This window comes from Sturnus vulgaris, chromosome Z (assembly GCF_052056855.1).
Source record: "Sturnus vulgaris isolate bStuVul1 chromosome Z, bStuVul1.hap1, whole genome shotgun sequence".
NCBI classification, from domain to species: Eukaryota; Metazoa; Chordata; class Aves; order Passeriformes; family Sturnidae; genus Sturnus; species Sturnus vulgaris.
The window spans coordinates 912,998-937,019 of NC_142283.1; the positions used below are offsets into that span (position 1 = coordinate 912,998).

General features: G+C 41.9%; 1 protein-coding gene across 4 annotated transcripts in view; it reads right to left on the bottom strand.

Annotated features, from left to right (window-relative positions):
• Positions 1–15,139: 15,139 nt before the first annotated feature.
• Positions 15,140–24,022, bottom strand: part of SSBP2 (single stranded DNA binding protein 2) — a 123,305-nt gene continuing 114,422 nt past the window's right edge. For all 4 annotated transcript variants that reach the window (XM_014886514.2, XM_088157327.1, XM_014886516.2 and 1 more), the window contains 5 exons: positions 22,802–22,872; positions 21,988–22,066; positions 20,823–20,851; positions 18,001–18,099; positions 15,140–15,631 (listed from right to left, as the gene is read on the bottom strand). In XM_014886514.2, coding sequence (XP_014742000.1) covers positions 15,602–15,631; positions 18,001–18,099; positions 20,823–20,851; positions 21,988–22,066; positions 22,802–22,872 — 308 coding nt within the window. In that variant the 3' untranslated portion in view covers positions 15,140–15,601. The remainder of the gene's footprint in view (positions 15,632–18,000; positions 18,100–20,822; positions 20,852–21,987; positions 22,067–22,801; positions 22,873–24,022) is intronic.

Consider the following 24,022-nt stretch of genomic DNA (forward strand, 5'->3'; position numbering starts at 1 on the left):
GACGGGGTGAGGGGAAAGGGGGGACGGGGTGAGGGGAAAGGGGGAACGAGGTGAGGGGAAAGGGGGGACGGGGTGAGGGGAAAGGGGGAACGGGGTGAGGGGAAAGGAGAGACGGAGTGAGGGAAAAGGAGAGACGGAGTGAGGGGAAAGGGGGAACGGGGTGAGGGGAAAGGGGGGACGGGGTGAGGGGAAAGGGAGCCAGGGGTGAGGGGAAAGGAGAGACAGAGTGAGGGGAAAGGGGGGACGGGGTGAGGGGAAAGGAGAGACAGAGTGAGGGGAAAGAGGGAATGGGGTGAGGGGATGAAGGAGCCCGGTATGAGGGATTGGGGGGTACCTGGGATGAAGGAAAGAGCAGGACGGGGCTTTGGGGTAAGGAAGGCCCGGGATGAGGAGAAAAGGCGTGTGAGGTTGCAAGGCTAGAGGTGAGGTGCTGAGGGAAAGGAGTGGGCTGAGGGGTGGCAGGGGTGAGGGAAAAGAGATGAGAGTAAGGCAGTGTTGGGGATGAGAGGGTGGGGTGCCAGTGCTGAGGGGAATCAGGGAATGGGTTGGGTTGGAATGGACTTTAAATCCCATCCATGCCACCCCTGCCATGGGCAGGGACACTTCCCACTGTCCCAGGCTGCTCCAGCCCCAGTGTCCAGCCTGGCCCTGGGCACTGCCAGGGATCCAGGGGCAGCCACAGCTGCTCTGGGCACCCTGTGCCAGCCCTGCCCACCCTGCCAGGGAACAATTCCTGCCCAGTATCCCACCTTCACTTTCTATCTCAGTTTGAGGCCATTTCCCCTTCTGCCAGCTCTCTTTAGACCCTTTAGGTACTGGAGGGTGCTCTAAGGTATGTCTGCAGCCTTCACCTCTCCAAGCTGAGCAGCTCCAATGAAGGGGGTGCTGGTTGTGTACAGGACACCATGGACTAGATGTTCCCTCCACCCCTGTCCCAGGACTCCCGAGGTCACCTCACAGGCTGGCACCAGCCACTGCTAGGTTTACTATGTCCATTGTCACTGAAATGTCTCAAATTTGGCTCATATTTTTATTTCTCTTTTGGAGTCTTGCCTTCACGTGTTGTCACCAACTTGACAGCCCAGCAGATGTGTCCAGGGCAGACACGTTCCCATCTCCAGAGGCAAAGGAACCACTGGCACTTCCAGCATGGATGTTTTGATTCCCACCTGTGTGGCCACGGCCCCAGTCACATATTCCTGCAGGAGTCAACAGCCTGAGAGCTCACAGAGAACTCATTCTCTGACGTGCTCCTTCTCACACTGTGAAAATACAAGCAGTGCTGGCATAGAGGAACAATCACTTCTGAGCTGTCGGGAAGGTCAAAGTTTTATTATTGCCACAGTTACAGTGTTACTGCTACTGAAGGCCAGCCAGTGCGGGGACCCTCAGCGCCTGGGCTTGTCGGCTGCTGGTGGGGCAGATGTGTTACTGCAATGTAGCAGAGGGTATAAACCGTAAATGGTTTTCAGGAGAGAATGCAAGACTTGTATTTCACTATTGTGCTGCGTGGTTTCAATGCAGCAGCAAGAAATTTTCTGTATCCCTTCCTTACAGCCTTTCCTCTTGGTAGTTACTCTTCCAGAGAGGGCTTCCCATGTTTCTCAGAAACATACATCCACGAGTTTATATCGTGAACACTTGTTCATTTAAACATTGTTAAAGATCCAGCTTTAACCGATAACAGCCAGGAAAATCTGAATTTTACCCAAGACAGAGTTTCTCAGTGCAGTAGGGGTTCTCTTCCCACACGGTCTGTTACTATCACTGCACTGCTATAGCACTATCTCTGTTTCTGTGCACATACTCTTTTTATCAAGCAACACCATGGCTGTACCATCTCACTTGTTACATTTCAGAAGATCCTGGCTCTGAAAATCAGCACGTTGTGCTATTCCTTACATTTATTTTTGTTCTGTTGCTTCAGGAAAAAAAAAATTACTGGAATCTCTCTCGTTCTCTGGCTTCCGTGAAGGGAAAACCAGACTGTCATGGCACTGAGACACCTTGGTCTTGCTACCTGAAGAGGGTCTGTAAAAGGTTTGCACCCAGTGTTTTCTCCTTCCTCAACTGCTCGATCCAGATGACAAAAAAATCAAATTGTCAGTTTCTCACACTGTGGATCCTAGATGCTAGAAGAAAAAGTCAGTAAAGAGAACTGAACATTTTCCTATTAAAAAAACCCCTTAATTTACGTTTTGCCTGCTTAGGCCAGTAATTAGTAAATTTGTTTTCAGGTTTACCTTGTCACACTCAGGCATTTTCTAAGATAATGCTGTTTGTTGTTCCTCCACGGGTTCCGCACCTCTGTTAAACACAGTCCCAGTGATGGGGTGCCTGGCCTGTTACAGATCTCGTTTGCTGTGAGATGAGGAGCTACAAAACTGCTGGAATCACAGCGGGGGCAAAGTAAAATCAGAATTTCTCAGTGAAAAACCTTCAGTGTGGGGCGGACCACGTGTTTGGGGTGAGGGGAAAGAGAAGCAGCTGGAGCAAGGGAAAGCTGTTGTCTCAAAATCACACCTCTGATCTGCTTCATGTCATTCAGGGAGTGCCCTCTGTGGAACAGGGACACAGATAAGCAGCGCCCAAGGCAGACACACCCGGGCAGTGTGGCCAAGGAACTCACACTCTAAAATGAGCTTTCCCAAATGATTATTTGCTTTCACAAGCTGCATTTCCTCTGCCCTCCAGCTACAGGACACAGAAGCTAAAGGAGCGTAATGGACTGCAAAGGAACCACTGAAACTGACTCCTGCAGTTTCTTACAGTCTCCAGTGGGCTAAAGCAGTGTTTTACAGCTCTTGGTGCTCAGGTAATACCTGCCAAATTGGTACTGTTCTCCTTTCACTGCTGAGAAAGAGAAATTAAGCTGCTGGCCCCAGTTCAGAGAGGAGAGCTGTGCTTTGCAATGGTTTCCCACCTGAAAAGTATTTTCTGTGGCACAGCTACAGCAGCACCTGTGGCATCACAGAGGTAGATGGACCTAAGGCAGCCTTTGTGGATGCACCTTTGTGCATCTTTTACAGTTAATAAACCACGAGTTCAGTCTTAGATGTGAATAAATCTGTAAAGTAAAGCCATTAGAGTTACCAAGAAGCGTTCTAAAATGCATTGTTTTGGGGATTTTTTTAAGTTTTAGAATTAAATTCTTATTAAATAAAATTATTATTTAATTACAGATACTGCAGTAAATCAACTGCAATGATTTCAAAGGAAAGCATTTCTGTAGACTGCATATTTCTGTGCTCTTGAAACAAATGTATTACTGCCTGAAGTTATAAATATTTTTTGTATGCTTCCTTCACAACCCTAATTAATTACAGAAAAAAGGTGTTTGGGTGTGGGTTTTTTTTGGGACACAGCTTGTGAAAATACAACTACTTCTTGTAAAATGAAACTTTATTCTAAAATGTATCCAAAATTGCAAGACACAAGCACCATTAAACAGATAAATAGACATATATTTATGTACAGAGAGCATCAAAACACAAAACAATTGTTAATATAATTCTTATACCATTTTAATGAGTATCCATCAATAAAACTTTACAATTTAAAGGAGACTTTTCAGTTGCAAAACAGTTGTAAAATCATATGTATAAATTATGTTTACTACAATTCCAATAACAGAGGCAAAGTAAAATACAAAAATAATAATCAATACTGCAAATTCAAATACAAACCCCAAAAGTAATGCTGCACAGGTACGTATGTACACTGGATGAATTCATGCAGCCAGGCAGTGCAACAAATTAACTGCTGAGTTTAACTTATCACAAAATGGAACCACCATGTCGGCAAACAGAAGAAAATATACTTTTGTAATAAATCATAGTGCATTTTGAAGTTAGACTTTATAAAATGATTGTTGAGTGATATACTTCTAATATTCCCCATGTGATCTGAGATCCCCCCAACTCCTTTTTTCACAAAATAAAATACAAATGACAAAAGCTAAAAACCCCACTGTAGAACAGAGTCTGATGTACTGGTACCATCTCGAACGCATTTGTTTTAATTCTCGGTATCAGACTTGTTTGCAAGTGTCCATGTCCACAGGGACACGCGTTTTTCCTTGCTACCAGAAGTAAATCTTTCACGCTCCAATGCTATCTCCATAAACTGCATCTCACACGATGCTTAGACTGCACTGGTTTGAAGAGACACAGCTGAGCCTTGAAAAAAGAACCCTTAAATCCCTATGAAGCACAGAGAGAGTAAATGGAGGATAGAGAAACCTCATTATTCCTGAAGCTCCTATCCCTAATTGCTTTAATTACATAAACAGAGATTAACATAAGAGGCTTTTATGGCTTGGGTGAAATTTCTGCTAATTTGCTGGGCAAGTGCGAAGCCTGTGTCTCTCCACAGGGCTTTGCCTTTCACAGTGCAGAGGGCTACAGACTCTTTTGGTTGGTGAAAGGAAGCCTCAGGTAACTCTATAGAAAAATACCTCTGCAGTGAAAATGTGGTAAAGAAACAAAAAAATCAAAACAGAACCTCTGGAAAACTGTGACTTCTTGTGTAACAAAAAACATGGCTGTCACCTTTCAGGTCCGTGTTGGTTGGTATAGCATGAACACGTAGATAAAACTGGTTAAGTGTCAAAATTATATGAGATACAATTACACAGTCTGACACTTTTTTTTTTCTTAAAATCTTAAGTGATAAGCACGCTCAGTGTTTTCACTAGGAAATTACTGCTAAAATGCTACATTTCGTTGCTGAAAAGACATTTATAGCAGCCTGTAAACTACTGAAGAGTTGCTCCCTGCATCCTTTGTGCTTCCAAAACCCCCCTTTGAACCATCACTAACTTCTGAGTTAATGGGAGTTTTGAGCAAAAAAGGGATGCGGAAAACCACCTGTATTGGGTAAATAATGTAGCAATTTACACAGCATCTCTTCAGATTTTCCAACATGCAAGCACGTGTAGAGAGAAGCTAAGAGACGGCATGCACTGCAGTGTTATGTCATTGTGCTTATGTCTGCTGAGGGCACTATGGCATTTTCACTCAGAAAAACAGAAATGGTAGCCCCAGAAGACTGAAAGAGCCAATATTAATGAAGCCATCAGCTACTGTTGTAGTAAAGAACACCCCAAAAGAGGGAGGAAGTTTGTCTGCTTGTAGCATATATATACTGAAGCTGAAGAGAATTACAAAGGCACAATACAAGCCTATATTTCTGGTAAATTATATATATTCATAAATTTCTGCTCATACCACCTCAAGATAGTGAATGGTACAATAATAACTGAAGGTACAAATGTTAATTGAAAATGAAGCTCTACAAATAAAGGACTGTTGGAGAACACAGCTCATTACTTGCTACATTTCTACTCTTCCCGGGTGGTGAGCTCATCCACCTTTCCTCCACTGGCTGACAACAACGTGGTGACCCAGTGAGAAAACTGGAGCACTGTCAGATGACAGACAGAATGGCTTTATGCAACTGAAAAGCTGTTAGTGAGTGGCTGCCACAACAATCTTTCCCACTGCTTTACCTTTGGCTCAGAATTCAGAGAAACCAGGAACAGCAGCTGGAAATTCATACCCATTTTCACGCAGAGCTGAGGCTGAGATAATCCATGAAGGTAGCATTTTGGTTAACTTCAGCACTCTAAAGTATTGAACAGCAGAGCAGGAATTGTACCAGCTCATTTCAAGAAACAAATCTCAAGGTTTCCATTCATACCTACACAACATCTGTATCATTTCCAACAGCGAATGACTCACAACTTAGGAAATAAAGTGAATGGATCAATACTGTTCCTGTTAAACTCATAAAAAATGACACCCATCTTGTGATGAAATTACAGGGCAACTGTGGAGGCGACTGCTGTCCCAGCCCAGCTCTGAGAAGGTGGACGCTTGATGAAGGTGAAAGGTGCAGCTACAGCATTTGAGTTTTAACCTTGAGCTGTTCCTCAGCTCACCACAACAACTGGCACAACGGCTGGCAGGATTTTGTACCGGCAGGGAATGGAGGAAGATACTGGGGGAACTAGAGGAAGAACCTGCTGGAAGCAGGCTGTGCTAACCCACAGCAAAGCTGCCTGCGAATCTGCCCTTTCTGACACGGGATGTTCTCTCATCTCCAAACCAGCACATCAAATCCCAACACGTTTATTGCAAGTTCCCCCCCCAAAAACCTACCATTACTACATGTAGTCCCACAGTCCTCAAGCAGGACCTCCTAGATTTATTCCCTAAAGCACTCAGGAAAGGAATCTTTAGTCACACCTGGAAGGTATGAATATTAATACCTTACTTTCAAGCTCACAGCTGAATTTAAAAGCTGCATATGCTATTGCTGGTGTTGACTGATCTATGCAATGGTTTCTCCCTGTGTTGCTTCCAATGAGAATCAGTGCAGGTAACGAAGTGATAAGGAAGCCCACTTAACAAATAAAGGTGAGGATTCCTAGGCAGAGGAAACCCCCTCTAGAAATGTTGCAAGTTCAAGCTGCAGCTGTTCATTGAAATGGAAGTAAAAATAAAGAAAATAGCAGTATAGGGCAGAAATCTCATGCTTGAGATTGAATTCAGAAAGTCATCTGTAAGTCACTCGGATTCAGGTTCAAAGGAGCTGCATTATTTTTGCTCATTCCAAGCTCAAATAAATACACTTTTGTGTAGAGGTGTGAGAAGCCAATTGTACACACTTGGATTCATCCCACCTAATTCCGGCCATTCATCAGTGGTGAGGGCAAATGATGCCATAATGCAATCTTCCAGAGGCATCTCCACTCGTGTCCCTCCTGTGACACACGAGATCTGGGCAGGTAATTAGGCAGCTGAAATTAGGGCAGGATGAATCAGGCCACAGCATGGAGCGGAAACAAGTCTGATGTGGTGGCACAGTATCACCATGACAATGCAGGCTGTCCCAGCCCTGCCTGAGGCTCCAAGCCAGACACGCTTTGGGCCAGTGACCCGCACCATCCGTGCCTTTGCAGCCCACAGTCTGGCAAGGAGCTGGTCACACATTAAACAGTGAGGCTGGAGTTCGTGACGGTGCCCCAAAGGCAGAGCCGGAGCCGCGCTGGGATGGCAGCGCTCTGGGGCACGGGCTGCAGCCCTCCCACACATCCAGAGGCTGCCCTGCAGTTACACACAGGCTCTGCAGGGGCTTGCAGCCGGAGTGGGTGCTCATCCTAACACAGCACGCACACACGTCCATGTATCCATGGTGCCGTGGGAGCTGTGCACCCCCACGCCTTGGCTACGGCATGGGCTGGCTCCTTGCAGGAGCTGTTGGTAATGAGGATGAAGCACACACTGAGGAGAAATACAGCGTTCTGAAACACACATTTGTGAGATCCCCAATAGTATCAATAGTAACGATTAAGGTCAGAGGCAGTATCAAGTTTTGCATGCACTTTCTACATTAGTATTTATATAGACAAGTTTCATTCTTGCTGGTTTGCAAAATTACTGAGGTTTCCTTTACTTCCAGAGACTGGAACATTGAACATTAAGTTTCATTTACGTTGTTGAAAGTAATTTCTTTGTCTAAAATACACCTACAAATACTTGGGACTATGGGACTGGGATTGCCCTGTTGTTCTCTGTAAAGGGCTGAAGTAACTGTAGAAATATTTTTTGATCTTAGAAATACAGAGAATTTATCTACAAATCAGACTGTAAGCATGAGGAACACTTATTGCAAGTTCTCAAAATCTTACATGAAAGAGTGAAGGTGCAAAGTCATTAAGACTGCCTTGATTCTAAAGATTAGCCTACTCATTTAATTAAACTATCAACGGAAACACAGAATTTAAAATAATCCAAGTAAGAATCCCCTTCAACTTTCCAAGCATCTTCACTTTTCCCGTCATTGCCTTTCAGACTAGACAGGACTTGAAATTCTGATGTCAGAAACCAGCAAAGAACACACAGACATTTTCAGGTCTTTGTTGTAGATCATAAAATACTGTAAAAAAGAATGCAGAGTCCCAGAATTCAGGTTATTTTTCTCTCTCGGTAACCAGACAGAGAGTTCAAATCTGCTTCAAACACCACCTCAGGTAAAGCCTGTGGTGGGAGGGGATGAGGACACAGTGCAGGGGCAGTGCTGTGCCTCCCATACGCCCTTAGAGATGGGCTTCTGTCTTGGCACTGCTGCAGTTTTTGGGGAGTAAAAAAAGACACCAGCTCACACATCTCTGTAAGGCAGCAGCCTGCCCAGGTGCTGTGCCTGGGGCACCCCTGTGCCAGGGGACACTGCACAGGTGTGACACCTCTCAGGTGTGCAGGCACAGGCACCTGGGACACCAAACCTGCAGCTGCCTGCTCAAATCCAACCCCAAGCTCTCAGGAAAGGATATGAACGGGGTTGAATTCTCTTACATTACATTTAATATTCCTGTAAATGGCTTATAGATCTGCTGTTTGAAATAAATTCTGAAACCACTAAGCGTGCTTAACAGAGCTTCAACTCTATGTGGACAGCGAGTTCAGAGGACAGAACAAGGACTGTTGCAGTATATAATACACATGGCTGTACAGTCAAATGCCACCTCTTGCTTCAAAACAAGAATTTACAGTAGCAAGCAGTGGTGGCAAGATTTCTTACACAAAACCTACAGGAATTTACAGGATATGCATGGATCACCGAGGTTATAACACCAGCAACAGACAACACAGAGTATCTTGTGCAATGTGAACAAAGTTGACAGTAGTTTACCAATGCTGTAAGTAATTCACATAAATATGCTAACCCACCAGCTAACAAATCTTCCTCCTCTTCCTACCAGAACCAGATGTGTGTACAGCAATCCATAAAAAGAAATAAAGTGGTTTGTTTTTGCGGTTTTAGCCAAACATGCACAGAATAGAGGCACTCCAAGGGGATACTTTAAAAAAAAAAAAAAAACAAAAACCCTCAAAACTGGTGTCCAAGCACACACAGCAATTGGATTCACACTTCTCAACCAGCCATGACAGAGCCAAAGTTTATTGTATGGATGCTTTTTCTCCTGGAAAAACAGTAGTATAAAAATTTGCTTGATTTTTAACTAACAGAAAACTCCAGCTTTACTCACACCACTCTTCCATGTCTCTAATTCCAGCCCCAATTCACTCCAGCCCTACTTTAGGAACTTGTGTTCTCTTCCTTATCCACTAAAGTAAATGCAAATCAAATCAAAACTACAACAGAATCAGAAAAAACAAAAGAGACTAGAAAAATGAAAATGAAAATAGCTGATACCTGCTTTTGGATAGCAATTTAATAACACCACTTTGCTTTCCCATTAAACCACTGGATGCACTTCATGCCTCTGTTAAAGAGAGCATTAGTAAATTTCTACTCAATTAAATATATCCTGTATTTAGGATTTTATTTTCCTCCAATCTGCATGACAAAAATCAGCTTTTCTTTCAAGCTATTTTCTATCATTGTTAGGAACCATCTCATCTAATTTGCCAGTATTAGGAACGCTAACTTTCCTGATATCGAGCAGTGAGAGCTCTCAGGATGCTGCACTGCCACTCCTTATCTGCTGTTATACTCAGTCTCTATCTGATGAAATAAACTCTCTACAGCATGTGAACAACTTCCTGCACGTTTGCTGGGCAAAATGCTCTTACTTTTTGGGCAAAGATCTGGAACAGTTAATGGGGAACTCCAAGTGAGAGAGGGTAAAACATGAAGATTAAAAGAACAGAAATAAAGCCTAAAATATCCAGTTCATCCAGTTGACAATTTGACTTCTCAGGGATCAGAGCAGTTGTTCCACAACAGTAATTTTTCCCATCAAAAGCAATTACTGATGACTTCAGTATCTCTGTAATAGCCCAAACTCGTAGGCTGTACAGTCTTATTTCCTAGCTCACCCAGGCTATTGAGAACACATCACCTTTCAAAATCCCCATGTTCTGTGCTGTTTCCCTATGAAAACTGATGCTAAAACTGCCAGAATTTTCTCTTAGTAAAATCCAGCCTCTTGTCTCAGCACTGTAAAATCTTGAAAGGATCCCCAGAACCTAACGGCAAGAAGAGTTGTGCAAGTTCTCAAGAGAACAGCGAGGTAGCAAACAAACAAACACCTTGTTCCTGTGGATAACTGCCCAGTCCTGAGCCACCTGAGCCTGGGAACAAGCCTGCTCGACCACAATTCTGAGACCACAGAACCCTGAATCACCCACCAGACACACTGAAAGCGCTGGCCGGGCAAATCAAACCACTGTTTGTGAATCAGGCTTGCTACAAGGTCACACGGATCAGGTGTCAAGCAGTACACTTTTGGGGATGTGGAAGGAGCTTTCAACAGGAAGTCCAGCTGTATTATTTATAGCAACTAGGAAGCAAATCTCTTTTTTCATCTGATTTCCCCCAAACCATGTCTTTCAGCAAATATTTACAATGCTGAATTAAAATAAAGACAAAAAAAGTGATTTTCTTTTTCTCTCTCCATTTCCTTTTGCACACAAAACTGAAATAGTGGCTAGAAAGTGACCATTTCAAATTATAACCGAAAACTGCATTTATTAAATTTGAAAACATGTACCCAAGAAAACCTTTATACATTTTTATGGCAAGTTTTCCTATTACATGAGAGGCTTTCTTACACATTTTAAGCTTAAATGAGGAACAGCAACCAAACAGAAGTTTGGACTAAAACTGCAAAGCTGCTGGCTGTGTGGAAGGAAACTATGGCTGCACAACTGAAAACAAGATGGAAGAACAAATTCACAGAAATAGTTTATGTAATAGTGAACAAGGCTCTAATAAAGTAAGAAACAGAAGAAAGCCAAGTCTGCTCTGCATGTCAGGACTATTGATACATAAACATGCTCCTGCATGGTAAAATCTGTAAAATAATGTCTGCTTACAAAAGACTTAATTTGAGCTCTGGACTGTCCATGTTCAAGCATGAGTTTAGAGTACTACAGTCTTACATTTTTAGTTTTCTGAAGGATGCTACCTGTGTTCTAAGATCTGTTTAAAATTAACTATGTGCAGGCTCAATTTCAAATCAAGGTGAAGCTGTTGGCAGGATCAGAATTTTCATGTGCTGAGTAGATGATCCATTTATTTTTTTCTGGGTTTGGTACAGCATACAGGAGTGCACTCAAAGCACTATTTTAAACTCTCTTTTCTTATTTTTTAGGTTGAAACGTTGTTTTGGTAATTTCAACAGACCCTCTGTATTTTGCTCTATGTACTCAGTTTGTACATCTACCAAATAATGTGACACCACAGGTAAGTTATGTATTTGACCCAGACTAGGGTGAAATCCTACCCAAAAAATGACCTGATGTGAATGGTGACATCAAAGTTTCAGCAGAATTGGCACGAGCAGCAGTTTACAGAACTGTGCCAATAATATCTGAAAAGTAGACACCTGCATACAGCAAAATTTAAACCTAACTAATTTATTCCTGAATTTTTAAAATTGTTTTGAATCACTAAATCATGAATTGGATCCTCAATGTGAGATAATAGTGTTGTACTAGTTTATAGGGGTTTATTTGAAATATGTGCTTTGTCAGGATTCCCATCCTTGAGGCCTGAGCAAGCCCAAGTGTGCCCAAGTGTGACAGCACCCACAGTTGTATTACCACTTACAGTGAATTAAAGGAAAAGACATTTACCTGTACTTTTTACATCGTTAAGGTACATTTTACATTCTTGAAATGCAAGGGTCAAATAATCCAGTCCATACTTAGCCATGACTGCAACAGCAATGGATCAGAGCTGACTGGGAACAGGGGAAAACACTTAATAATTAACTGACACAGAAATAGAAACCTGTGCAACATGTATCAGCTGAAAAGTCATTTTGAATAAAGTGATCAACACTAAATATTGTAACAGCTGGTCCCTCATTAAATCGAATTCCAAATCATTTGCACATGCAGTATTGCATTTGCTAGCCACAGAACAGAGGAAAATTCAATTGGTTTTAGGCAGTTCAAGAAGCTGTCCTTTAATGCATCCTTAAAGAAGCAAGCTTCAGTTCACTTCTTCCCAAGTGGAATTATTTAAAATAAATGATTAGGCTTTATATTTCTCATTGAGTATTCCTGTTGGAAGGGAAAGGAACAGCTGGATGTCCTGGGACATGAAACATTTAGTCCTACATTATGGGGAGCAGGCTGAAAGCCTGGAAGTTGTTACTGTCCCTGAACATGTGACACATTAGGTGGCCAGGGCTCTGCAACCAGAGGGCTTCCAAATAAAAAACCAGAATTTCTGGGGAGAAGGAAGTGCAACTGCAGTTTTCCCTCATTCTCAGGTAGTTAAGAAAGTAATTTAATCCCTACATGCAAATATCCAGGTATTTTGTTACTGCATGCCAGGCCACATGCTTTACCTTTGATTCAGACAGCTTCTTCCTTGCCCCAAACCCTGTTCTTAGGCAAGGCAATAAATATGGGTGAAGTGGAGATACATCTGGATCTGGATGGTCCTTTCCAGCAGGTAAGACCCTGGTTTCACTGTGAGGTTCACAAGTGAATCCAGTTTCAGCTGATTTCTACAAAGCTGGAGTATTTGCAAGAGTTCTCACAGCACAAAAGATTCCTTACTCTCTATTTCTGCTACTCTAAGATTCGGTCACTTCTGTTTTTAAAAAGGCTTACTTCAACTTTGCCTGAAAGATCCATTTACAGAATCAACTTCTATTTATTTCTATACTAAAGAGCAGAATCTATCTAAAAACCCAGTGTAAGAAGATTTGCACCATTTAAAATAAAATTCCTACCAGAACTGGACATGTTCCGATATTATCAACAGTGCTGTTGCATAAGGACAGAACTAAACAGCAGTTACATTGTTCCTGGTATCTGGAGCACAAAAAATGTAAGTGGGAGCAAAAACTGACTGCTTGGGAATAGTCTTTCTTCCCATATTGATACTCCAGATACCATGAAAATCCTACAAGGATTTGTAAGCAAAAGAAAAAAAAACGAACAAGCAAAAAGCCCTGTGCATGTTTAGGAAAAAATAACCCTAAGGTGTAATTTTGAAGTTAAGTAATTAGCAGATGAGATTGTGTTCTAATGGTCCAGCTGCAGAGCCTGGCCTCTCCAGGAGCCTGGCTGAGGCTGGGTGAAGCCTTGGACAAAGCATTAGTGACATCAGCTGCTGCCTGGGTATGAGAAATGCAGGACACAATGACTAAATCATGTGCTGAAAGGACATTATGCTCTTGTATAAAAGTGAGGATGTTTTAATAATGATATCCAATCTGTGCCAGCAGTTCCATGCACTGGTTTGTTGGTCAGACTTCCATCCTCCCAAGGTGCCTGACAGCTCACTGACCTGGGAATAGGCTTTGGCACTTGATGCACTGTTCCCATCTCTCTTAGTCCATCAGCAGACATCATCTGACTGAAACTGGGCCAGGAAGACTCCTCAGGTCCCTGGAAGGCTACCTCAGATAGTACAGGTGGCAAACACAGGCTGCAAGGACACCTGGACTCTAATTGGGGGAACACCAGTGGTGTTAGTGACAACAGCAAAGGGTCTGAGGAAATTACACCTGATTCTGTGTTTGTGACTCAAGCCAATGGCAGGGTCTTCCAGCACCTTTGGAGACGGCAACAAAGCGTTTTCCAAAGAGAAGCAAATGAATGTGACCTTCATAATCAATAAGAATACAGTCTACAAAACCATATAATGACTATCTAGGTCATGTTTACATCTAATCAAGTAGTTCTTACTAAAAGTAATGCTACCAAAATCTTTGATACTTCAACATAATTTTAATCGTCTGAGACTTTCATCTTTGAATAGCCCTAACAGGAGAGTAAAGTATAAAATATTTGTATTTCCATATATTATACACATATAATATATGGAAATAAAAGTGAGTTAGGAGATTGTAGCATTCCTTACACATCCCATTACGTTCAGCTACCATCACAAGCCCATCACATATGGGTGATATTCCTTTATCACAAGCTCACGAAAGAAAATCCCCTTGCACATGGATGTACCACATCCCAGAACTGCTCCTCCTCTGCAAGTGGCTCTTCTGGATTTAAGTTCAAGGAGAGGAATTTGCTGTTTGTCTGTGGCACGAATTTCTGCTGAGCCACTTTGTGCCTGAATTGCTGATCATCAGCCTTTGTGTCACTACAAACTGAAACCCTTTGTTTTCCTGCGTGAGCTGAAACTCATCAGGAACTAAGTAAATGTACCAGAGCTCTGCCTGAAGAGAAATGGGAATGCTTCCAGAAGTGTTTCCTTTAGGCCTTTTTCTGCATTCTGTCCCCAGCTTTCATACCTAACTGCCTGTCCTCCTTATAAAAGGGCACAGACTTCTGTTCCTCTTCTGTTCATGGCAAAAGGTAACATCCTCACAACAAGGCTAGTAGTCATAAAAAGTTTACTGTGGCATTTGGCTCAAAAAAAAAAAAAAAAAAAAAAAAAAAAAGGCTGCTGACTGGGAAGTTTTGTGGAAATTAATTCTAGCAGATATGGCAGAAAACACACACCCAAGCAGCAGGGTGACCTGATTTTCTAAATGTGCTTGGGAAATATTGTTTGCAATTTGGAACACGGATTTCTCGTATTTGTTGGAGAATCACTGAAAATGGGAAACATAATTGTAAGTTGTTAGAAAATGTTTTGGTGATAAGGACTCTATTGTATTTCCACTAACTACCACCCCTACAGAAGACCATGCTAAATAGAAAACTCAATTCCAAGGGCAGGAGAAGCCCTGACACTTTATTGCTAGATTCTATAGCAATTGGAGCTCACTTACAGTAACCTTATAGTACTCTATATAAACTGAGAAGCTTGTATCAAATTCAGGCTTCCATTTAAAATAGATATTGCAGATATTAGGCTTCAATTAAAGAAGAAAAATAACCTTCAGTGCTTTTTTTTTTTTCTCTTAAAGGCAAAGTATCAAAAAAAATCCCCAAACTAGGTGGAAGTTATTAAATTTCTCCAAAAAATTAAGATGAGCTTTCTTCTATTTCTTGAGACAGTACAATTTGTGATTCACAGGGTAGCTGGTATCAAACACAAGGTAATGAAAGCTCGTATAAGCAATTTTATTCCTATCCATGATGGCAGACACTAACAAAACCAAAAGAATTTATCCTTTGAGTTCAACTTAAAAAATAACTTATAAAGCAGTGATATATGCAACATAGAACAGTTCAGGAAGGGAGAGGGAAAGCAAATTTTAATAATTAAAATGTAAACGTGAAAAAAAAACAAAACCAAACAAACGAAAAGAAATGGAATAAAAGTCCCTACTTCTGATTTCTACGTACGATGTGATGTGACCCTATTTTACAGTGTCCTGGGGTCTGTGTGTGTGTGTTTGGTGTGTCACACACACACAGCCCACGCCGACCCACACATGTACACACACAGACAGCGCTGGCAGCTCCACCTCGGGCACTTGTCGCATGCCACTCCTTACAGTTGTCTCAAGCATGTCTGGGACCCACTGTCTTGACAAAACGGGGGAGATGGTAGGGAAAAAAAAAACAAAACGGGTGGGTCTGATTGTGTCTGAGATCCTTTAGTTAAACTGTACACTGGGACGAATAATTTTCTTCTGCAGTAGCTCTCTGGAGAGGGCCAACTCACTGTGGTCTTCATGGCGACACTTGTGAACAGGTCACACACTCATTGTCATGCTAGGGGAGTACTGGAAAAGAGGAATCCACATTTTAACAAACATTCATCCCACCCGCCCCCAGGTAGCCACATCCACACCTGGGCCGCAGCACTGGGTTCAGAGCTCCTTCAGCTCCCTCCTGAATTTCTGCTGCAGCCTCTCTTGGGGCTGTAGTTCAGTTTGTGACCCCAAAACTTCTGCTGTGCTTCTCTCATGCAAAAATACAGCCTCTGCTGACAAAGGCAACTCCCCTGAGGGCTGCTTTAGTGTTACCTGGGTGCTGTGATGAACCAAAACCTCACTGAGGCTTTCCACACCCCTTCCTGCCCAGTGCTGGCTACTGGGGAATTTACCTGGGCAGGTGCCTAGTCTGAAGTAGACGGGCTGTATTGATGGGTAGCTGAACCACACAAGATTTTGGGGAGTTTTTGTCTTTGTGGGCACAAAGAAATGTATGGCTGTGATTAAATCATGCTTTTGGTCTGTATTATTTTGTGTTAGCCATTTCAGGGGGTAAGCTGAATCAGGGACCAGTGGTCATTCTCCTTTATGTGAACCAAAAATCCAATCAGCACATCACACTACTGCAGTGACACAAACTGAAGTGCAGCCCTTACCCAAGCTACAGCTACCCTCAGGTTAGCAGTGCTTCATTAAAGTAATCAATGGCACACCACAGTGCCTAGAAGAAATGCACATCTATACACCTCATTTGCTTTTAAATTGAAAACTGTGGACTGCAAAAACACTTCATTTGGTCTAACATCCTCTAAAGTAGAGGAAAATGTTCAAATGCAACAAGATCAGCATTTTGAAAATTGACAGAAGAAAAAGGAAAGATAAATTTGCCTGTGCAAAACCACATGTGCCCTAAATATCCTGCCAAGTCTTGAGTTCCAAGCTGGTCAGTTCCAAATGTCCAAGCATATAGAAAGAATAATTTACATGGGTCTTCCCCCTGTAAATTACACAGATCTGACTATCAGTTCCAAAGATTAAGGCAAATCACCTGCTCAAGGCATTTCTTGTATCTAAGCCAAGGTATTTGGGGAATCACTTTGAGAAAGGAATCAAAGCATGGTCTCAAGGTGTTTGAGTTTTTCAACTTGCTAGTAAGCCCTGCATTGCTACCTACATCCTAACCAAAATTCCTGGTGAACTGAACAGCAAACCTCCCTGAGAAAGGACGCCATGATAACACATATTCTGAGCAGCCAAGTGGCAAAACATGGGTGAGAAAGCAAAGCAGCTCCCCAGGATGACAGAGCAAGCCATGTTCCAGAGACAGCAGTCCCTGGGAGCACACAGGGACACCCCTGGCATGTGCCACTCCTGCCCTCAACAAAAAGGAGTTCTCAACAAAACCTTGAGAAATCTGAGCTCCTGGCTCTTCAAGGCAGCACAACAACTGCCAGAATCTAGAAGTATCTGAGAACACTGATTTTCTGCAGAGTACCACTGATGTCCTCCTGCTCCCGTGGCCCCGTTTCAGTGACCCTGGCAGCCCTCAGCACAGCAGAGCTTGCCAGACTGGGAGCCAAGGGCTGCCAGGAACAGGGACCACATTTCATGGAGGTTCTGTGCTTGCTGCCATTTCGGCAGATATTAAACACTGCTCTTTTTAGGTTGTGTATGACAGTTTTCTTCAACACTCCACACAACCTGAATGTGTGCCCACCAACAGCTAACTGGCAGAGACTCCTCCTTTTCACCAGCTAAAAAAGAAAACCTCTCAAAACCCTATAAAATCTGATTCCCAGGAAATTTTCCATGGAACTCAACTATGCTGTGATCTAACAGAAGATGTTTACTGAGCTGCAGGTCACCACTGGCACAGGTAATGAGGTTACACTCCTATTTAGGGACCTAGATGAGGATTCAGAAACCCAGCTTCAGGCACTTGAGCATGACAGTTCCACAGCCTTGCTCTGTTAAAACGTGTACACCATGTTTTGCTGCTTTGAGCATTCCATATTTAAAAAAAAAATTAAAAGCATACTTTTTAAAAAAGCTCCAGAATGAACGCTAGTGGGAACCTCTGCCTTTAATGGGTGTAATGGCACACTTCATCTTTGCAACATGAAATCTGCATGCAATCTCTGAAATTTATAATCTCATCACATACTTCAGTGTAAACTCTGCTTTTCCACTGACCTCCTAGTGCAGAGAGCTTCTGCAGTAAATCTGTGCCTCCCACCCATTCCAGTTTTGGCTCTCTTTTGCACAGGACTTTTTATTCAAATCAATACTGTACTTTCAGAAACTATTAAAAAACATGCAGGACATAGTGCTGCACTACAAGTGTGCTATAAAACTTGTAAATTATCTTTTTGTAAACAAAAGGCCAGAGATACAGCCTCATCTTTGCAATCCAACAACCCAGGTAATGAAATACTTACACTCTCACTCTGGAAGGGGTTTAGGAAGTTTCCACCCATCTCACTGTCATCTCTGGGAGTGCCAGGCTGGTTGCTCATGCTCATATTACTGGGAGAGTTCTGTTAAATGAGATTACAAAACAAAACATAAATTCAGTGCTTAAAGTTTTGGTTCCTTTCCCAGCCTCACCAGGTGTGCCCAGGATGCTCCACACAGAACTTGGTGCACTCAGGTGCACTGTGCAGAGCACTGGGCCTCTCAAGGATGAAAAATCAGCCCCACAGGGTTCTGCATGATTCAGGCACTAATTTTAGTCTGTTAAGTAATGTTCTCTTCCCTGAAGCAGGGATTATTTACCTGTGCCTCATTTTCAGGCTATAGGCAGCACCTGCTTCTGCTAAAGTCAAGAAAAGCTATAAAAGGCTGCAGCAGGGATATGAGGAAGTTCTGTTACCACATTAAATCATGTGGTTGAATGCAGCCAGGTCTGTAAGCCCTGACATATGTGAGTTATGAGTATGTACTTAAAGACAGACAAAAGCTGTACTTAAAGACAAGATGGATCAGGTCTGCACAGACCTCTGCATGGGCCTGGGCCAGGGCTGCTCATCATGGTCACAATTTACTGCAATAGTAACCTCAAGCCTTCCAAAAATTGTGCACAGTGACCTTTGCAACTTCAGAAGGAGAAGGGGTGAGAGCAGGTAATTGTCACAGAAATTATTGTGCATCAATAGCTCACACATGGTTATTGTACACACTGCCATTAGTCGGGTGCTCTTACAAAGCTGCTTTGCAGTACCCTGCCATTCCTGTGCCATGGGCAATCCTCTTTACATCACAGTTACACCTCCTACTCAGAAGACTCATGATGGAAGAGCAGTCAGGGAAAGGGAGGAGTGAAACCATGGACCTCATAACGAAATCCTTACATCTATCACAGCTCTTTCCTTGGCTTTTTTTTTAATCCAGAAAAATGGAATGCAATATAAATATAAATATCAAACTAATTACATATATGACATGCAAGCAGAAATTCTTCACCAGCATCTGAAATGCTGCTCAGAGTTGGGTCAAAAGCCCTGCCTTAGCCCTTCTGCTTTCTTCAGACTAATTCACTGCTTACAAAACTGTGATCCTCAGGGCACTGGACAACACGTCCACCGAAGACAACTAAAAGGCTAACGAGGTTCTGGCATCAGTTAATCGAGTTTGCTCTCCAGGGAAGTCAGCACACCAGATATTCAGGGACCCAGAGCTCGGAGAAGGCTGGACCTACTGCCTTGGCTCTGCCACTGCTGCTGCCCCTTCAGCAGGCACTGATTCAGGGGAGCCCATGGCCTGGGTAACACAGCAGGGCAGGCCACACAACCACATCACTCCCTCTGCCCTTAACATCCAGGAATATAAAGATCTTCTCACATTTATGTCATATGATGCTCCTGCACTTTTGCTGATTCCTGGGGGATTTCCCCCTATTCCATGTTGCTTTGTGTAGAACTAAGCTTTGACATTCTGATATTGCTGCAGCACATCAGCCCCAGAGGGCTAAATTCCTGAAAAATTCCCAGTTTAGTGACTCCCCCAGGCTGCTTTTGTGGCCACTTGGGTTCCAGCACTATAGCTCCAGCTGGGATTTTCCAAAGCAAGAGTGGCTCTGATGCCTGCACAAATTCCATGGGCATTGCAATACATACAAGTTATTAATGTTTATTTAACACGCACAATTTCAGTTCATTTATGACCCTCATCTGAACTTACTTCATAAAAAACTTTTATGTTCTGCCACTGAGCCAATTTAGTCAAAATATTCTCTAGGAACTTATGAATTCTGAGGGCTGTACTGATTCTGCCAGGACTGGATCCATTTTCTATATACAACCGTCTTACAGGCAAAACTAACAGCATTTTTCTTTCAGTTATTTAAAAACACGTAGATCAAATGTAATTGTCATGAGTTATTCATGCACATTAACATATTACAAGACTTCCAGGTAAATTGTTTGGGACCCAAGTTTTCAGAGCTGCTGATACCTGTACCAGCACATACTGAACAGCTGTACGTGGAATACTGGCTTTAAAAATTATCCCATGGAAATGAAAATGTTTTCGCTTTTTTCCCTTAAAAAGTGCTGCAGTTTGCAGTAGAATACTGAAGAAGAAACATAGACTTTGATTAAAAACGTGCTGTGTGCTGGTCATCTCACAGGAGGGTTGTACTGAATCCCAGCACAGCACAACTGAGGCAACGTGGTCTTTTCCATCCATCATGTTACATTGTGCAGACTCTGAAAATGTTATAGAACTGAAGAACACAGGGTCCTCTTTATTTATGCCCCTTTCCCAATACATCAGCTAATTAACTGCCGAGTTAATGATGATCACATCCATAGCAGTTTTATTTTTACGGACGTGACACATTATTATTTTTGTAGATGCAAAATCCCTGCAGATTAAACTCACATCCTTTTCCACTTGTTAATGGTTGTGATATCAAAACAGTGTCTTCTGAAACGACTTCTTAATTGAGTGTTCAGAAATTTATCCTGAGGATTAAGATAGGAACATCACCTTAGAGAGGTGACAAACCCAATCCTGTGACACCCTAAGGAGATTGTCCCAAATTTATATTTGACTAGAACTGATTACTAGAACTGGTTTAATTTATTTTAAGAGTATCAAAGACTACAACATGATCAATCAGTTTATGAACTGCAGGTAATTATATAAAATATAAATATGATACAATAAAGATGCATAACAAAAATATTCGTAATGGAGACAAAGGAAATTAATTGAGAGTGAAAGTCTAAAAATTCCAAATATTTTATTAGATACTCACTTTGGAAATACTGTCCATGTCTCCTGAGCCTGAAATTAAAAGAGAAAATTGCTCAATTACTTTTGAGCTGAAGCTAATCTAATAATTTTTTCATAGAAAATAAAAAGTGCAATATCAACATTTAAAAAAAATAACCAACTTAGTAAAAGTTTGCAGTTGATACAGAATAATCCACTCAATCAACCTGAGGCTCCATCAGCTTTGGCTGCACTACATGTACTGAGTATCTCTTAGAAGAAAACAGATGATCCTGATGAGCAGAGTAATGGAAATCAAATAAAATTAAATAAAATGTGTGCAAGACTATTGAAAATTAATTGAGGGTGTTTGTCACATGCTGTAGCTCTCACTTCAGGTAAAGCAGAGAATAAAGGAAATGCAATTTTAGGACGGATGAATGCAGAAAACCATTTTTTTCAGCAGCAAAAGACACGTATTTTCAGGAAAGACAAATTTTGGAAGAGTACCGAGTACAAAACTAGAAGAGTATCACAGGAAAACAGTCAGAAATGTGGGAGCTGTGGGAGAAGACTGTAACAGCTATTTCATACAGCCAGGCAAATTAGAGCTGAGAAGGAATATGATTTCTCTCTCTAAAAATGTCAGATACAAAGATGTTACCAGAAGTTATTTTGCCCAAAAGGATAAATTACGTGCTAGGTACATGTAAAATCCTCCCATAACTGTTGCAATTTAATTTTTCATTTTAGCTAAGGAGAAAAAATTCTCAAGCTGTAGAAAGCGACAGGAAAAGGTGTGGCTGCCTCTCACACAGATTTTCATTGATTTGAGTGCAATGTGCATCGTTAGCAGTTAAACCAACCACCCATTTCAGGACTGTAACAGGTAGAGAAAAGCTGTTAAAGTATCCCTACAAAAAGTAACCTAAAATTTCAGGGACATGCTTGCCTAAAAGAAAATAATTCTCTTTAGGAGACAGATGCCTATGCCGAATTGTCACTGCTCACAATGACAGTGAACCTCACTTAGCTTCAGTGACTTTTCTTTCATTGCCACAGCCTCTTCAATAATTCCCTTCATCTTACTGATGTTTATATGACTTTTCCCATACATTTTGACGAACTGTCCTCCACAGAACTCCAAGAATTAGCCACAGAAAGAGCACTGGCACTGGCAATTTGGCAATATTTACTGTTCCTGTTACCTAATGATCCATTCATATGATGTGAGTCCATTCCACCCAGTCCGCTCATGGGTCCGTCTGAGCCTGGCCCCAGTGGAAACTACAAAAGGAGCAGCCATTAAAAACTGTACAATTATTTTTCACACAACATAATAAAGAGAAAATATTCCTCAGGAGAAGGGAAGAAAAAAGTAAGGACAAATCCTCAGGTCTGAATGAGAAGAGACTCTCAAGTCCCATTCAGACCTTTAAGAGAAGGTCTCTGGTGAGGACGGAAAAAACAGAATTTTTTTGGTCAATTTCATGATTTTTGGAGACTGTCGTCTCTTTAGGATGGAATCCAACACAGTAATAATTTATTGTTTACGTCAATGTTTTTTGTTTGACTTTTCAGACTGCTGCTGGCAACTCGGCCCTATCCCCACTGAAGCTATAGGGATCTTTTATAACTCTCTTAAATCCATCAGTTATTAATTAACAGCTTTCAAACCCCATCTGACCTATCCTAAGTCAGAAAGCTCCTCATCACCTCCACAACTTGAGCAGTTTCTGCCCAATTACATAATTAACCTTAAATTTAGCTCTTCACACATTTAAAAGACATTACCATTATAGCCAAACAATCTGCAGTTTACTGCATAATGACTTAGGAAATCGACACATATTTATTTCTAAGTTCTACTGGTGTTTTTTTTTTTTTTCCAGAGGCTCATAACTGAAGAGCCACCCATAAAAATGGAAAGCTTAGCAATAATGATAGCTGCTGGAAAGGCAGTGTTTGGATACACAAAAGGCTGCACTACTCAAAGAAAGATGTAAGTAGATTCATATTTACATTAGGTCTGTTGGGCCCAGGTGGCACAGCGTTCATTAAAGTGTACATGTTGTCTCCAGAGTTGGTTGAATCTGTAATAAGAGATTATTTTAAGAGCTAAAATACACTTTTCAGTAAAACTACTCACCTCATACATTTCCTGTCATTTTGTTCATATTATTACTGCCTCAATCCCACACACAGTGGCAATACAATGGCAGATTTTATTCCCTTTCTATCCCTTGCTGCCACACAACAGGGCTATGAAAAGAAATAATTGCCAAGGTCCCCAAGTGACTACTTCTGGGCTCTAGTTTTATGCATGGCTGTTAAAAGGTTTATAAATCACCAAGAAGCTGAAACGATTTAATTCCTAAAACCCTGTTTCCTGGAGTTCTAAATTTCTTTGCTCATCTTCAATATTATCCATAGAACAGGAGTTCGTTTGTTATCAATACTTCCTGTAATTTGTTTTCCATCTGTAATAAATGATGAAAAGCTTCTCCTTGCACAGACTGACAGTTACAGTTTTTCACTCTCATCCCTGTCAAGTTCATATGATTTTGAGTATATCCAAGTCTTCAGTGGAACACTGTGCCAAAATCCTTCACTCCTGAGGGAGGCTTTAGCTGATGTATCTTTATGGTACAGCCTGGTGCCATGCTTGCAAAAACCCCCAAAATGACTAAAAACGAAAGGAGAATGACCTGACAAAAGTCTGTATACATCCCTAAGGGGACTGTGTGATTAAAAAAAAAAACCTGGCAACTCTGGAAAATCAGTACCTGCACAGAGAATAAAAAGAGCTCAGCACTCTGCACCCAGACCCTCCACAAGCCCATTCCACACCCAATGGTCGTCTGTGTACAACAGGAAGACAAATTAAGGGTTTTCTCTACTAATTAATATTTCCTAGATGACTTTCTAAGCATTAATCTAAGCAAATAATTCCATTATATACAGAGCACTACGTATCATTAGAATATTCAAAGATTCCATCTGGGAAAATGGGGAACAGAAAAGCTTTTAGCCTAAAGTAAAATTGGCCTCTAAATTTATTTTTCATATTCAATGAGGCAGGCAAAAAGTTCTTTATCCACCAGATCCTTTTTCAACACATATCCCCAGCTGTCCCCAAGTTCTGCTGGGTCATGTCAGAACACACAGGGGATGGTTGGGCTGTGGAATCTTTGAGCTGTTGGTTCAGAGGTGAGTAAACTCCTAGGCAAAACTCACAGGTGG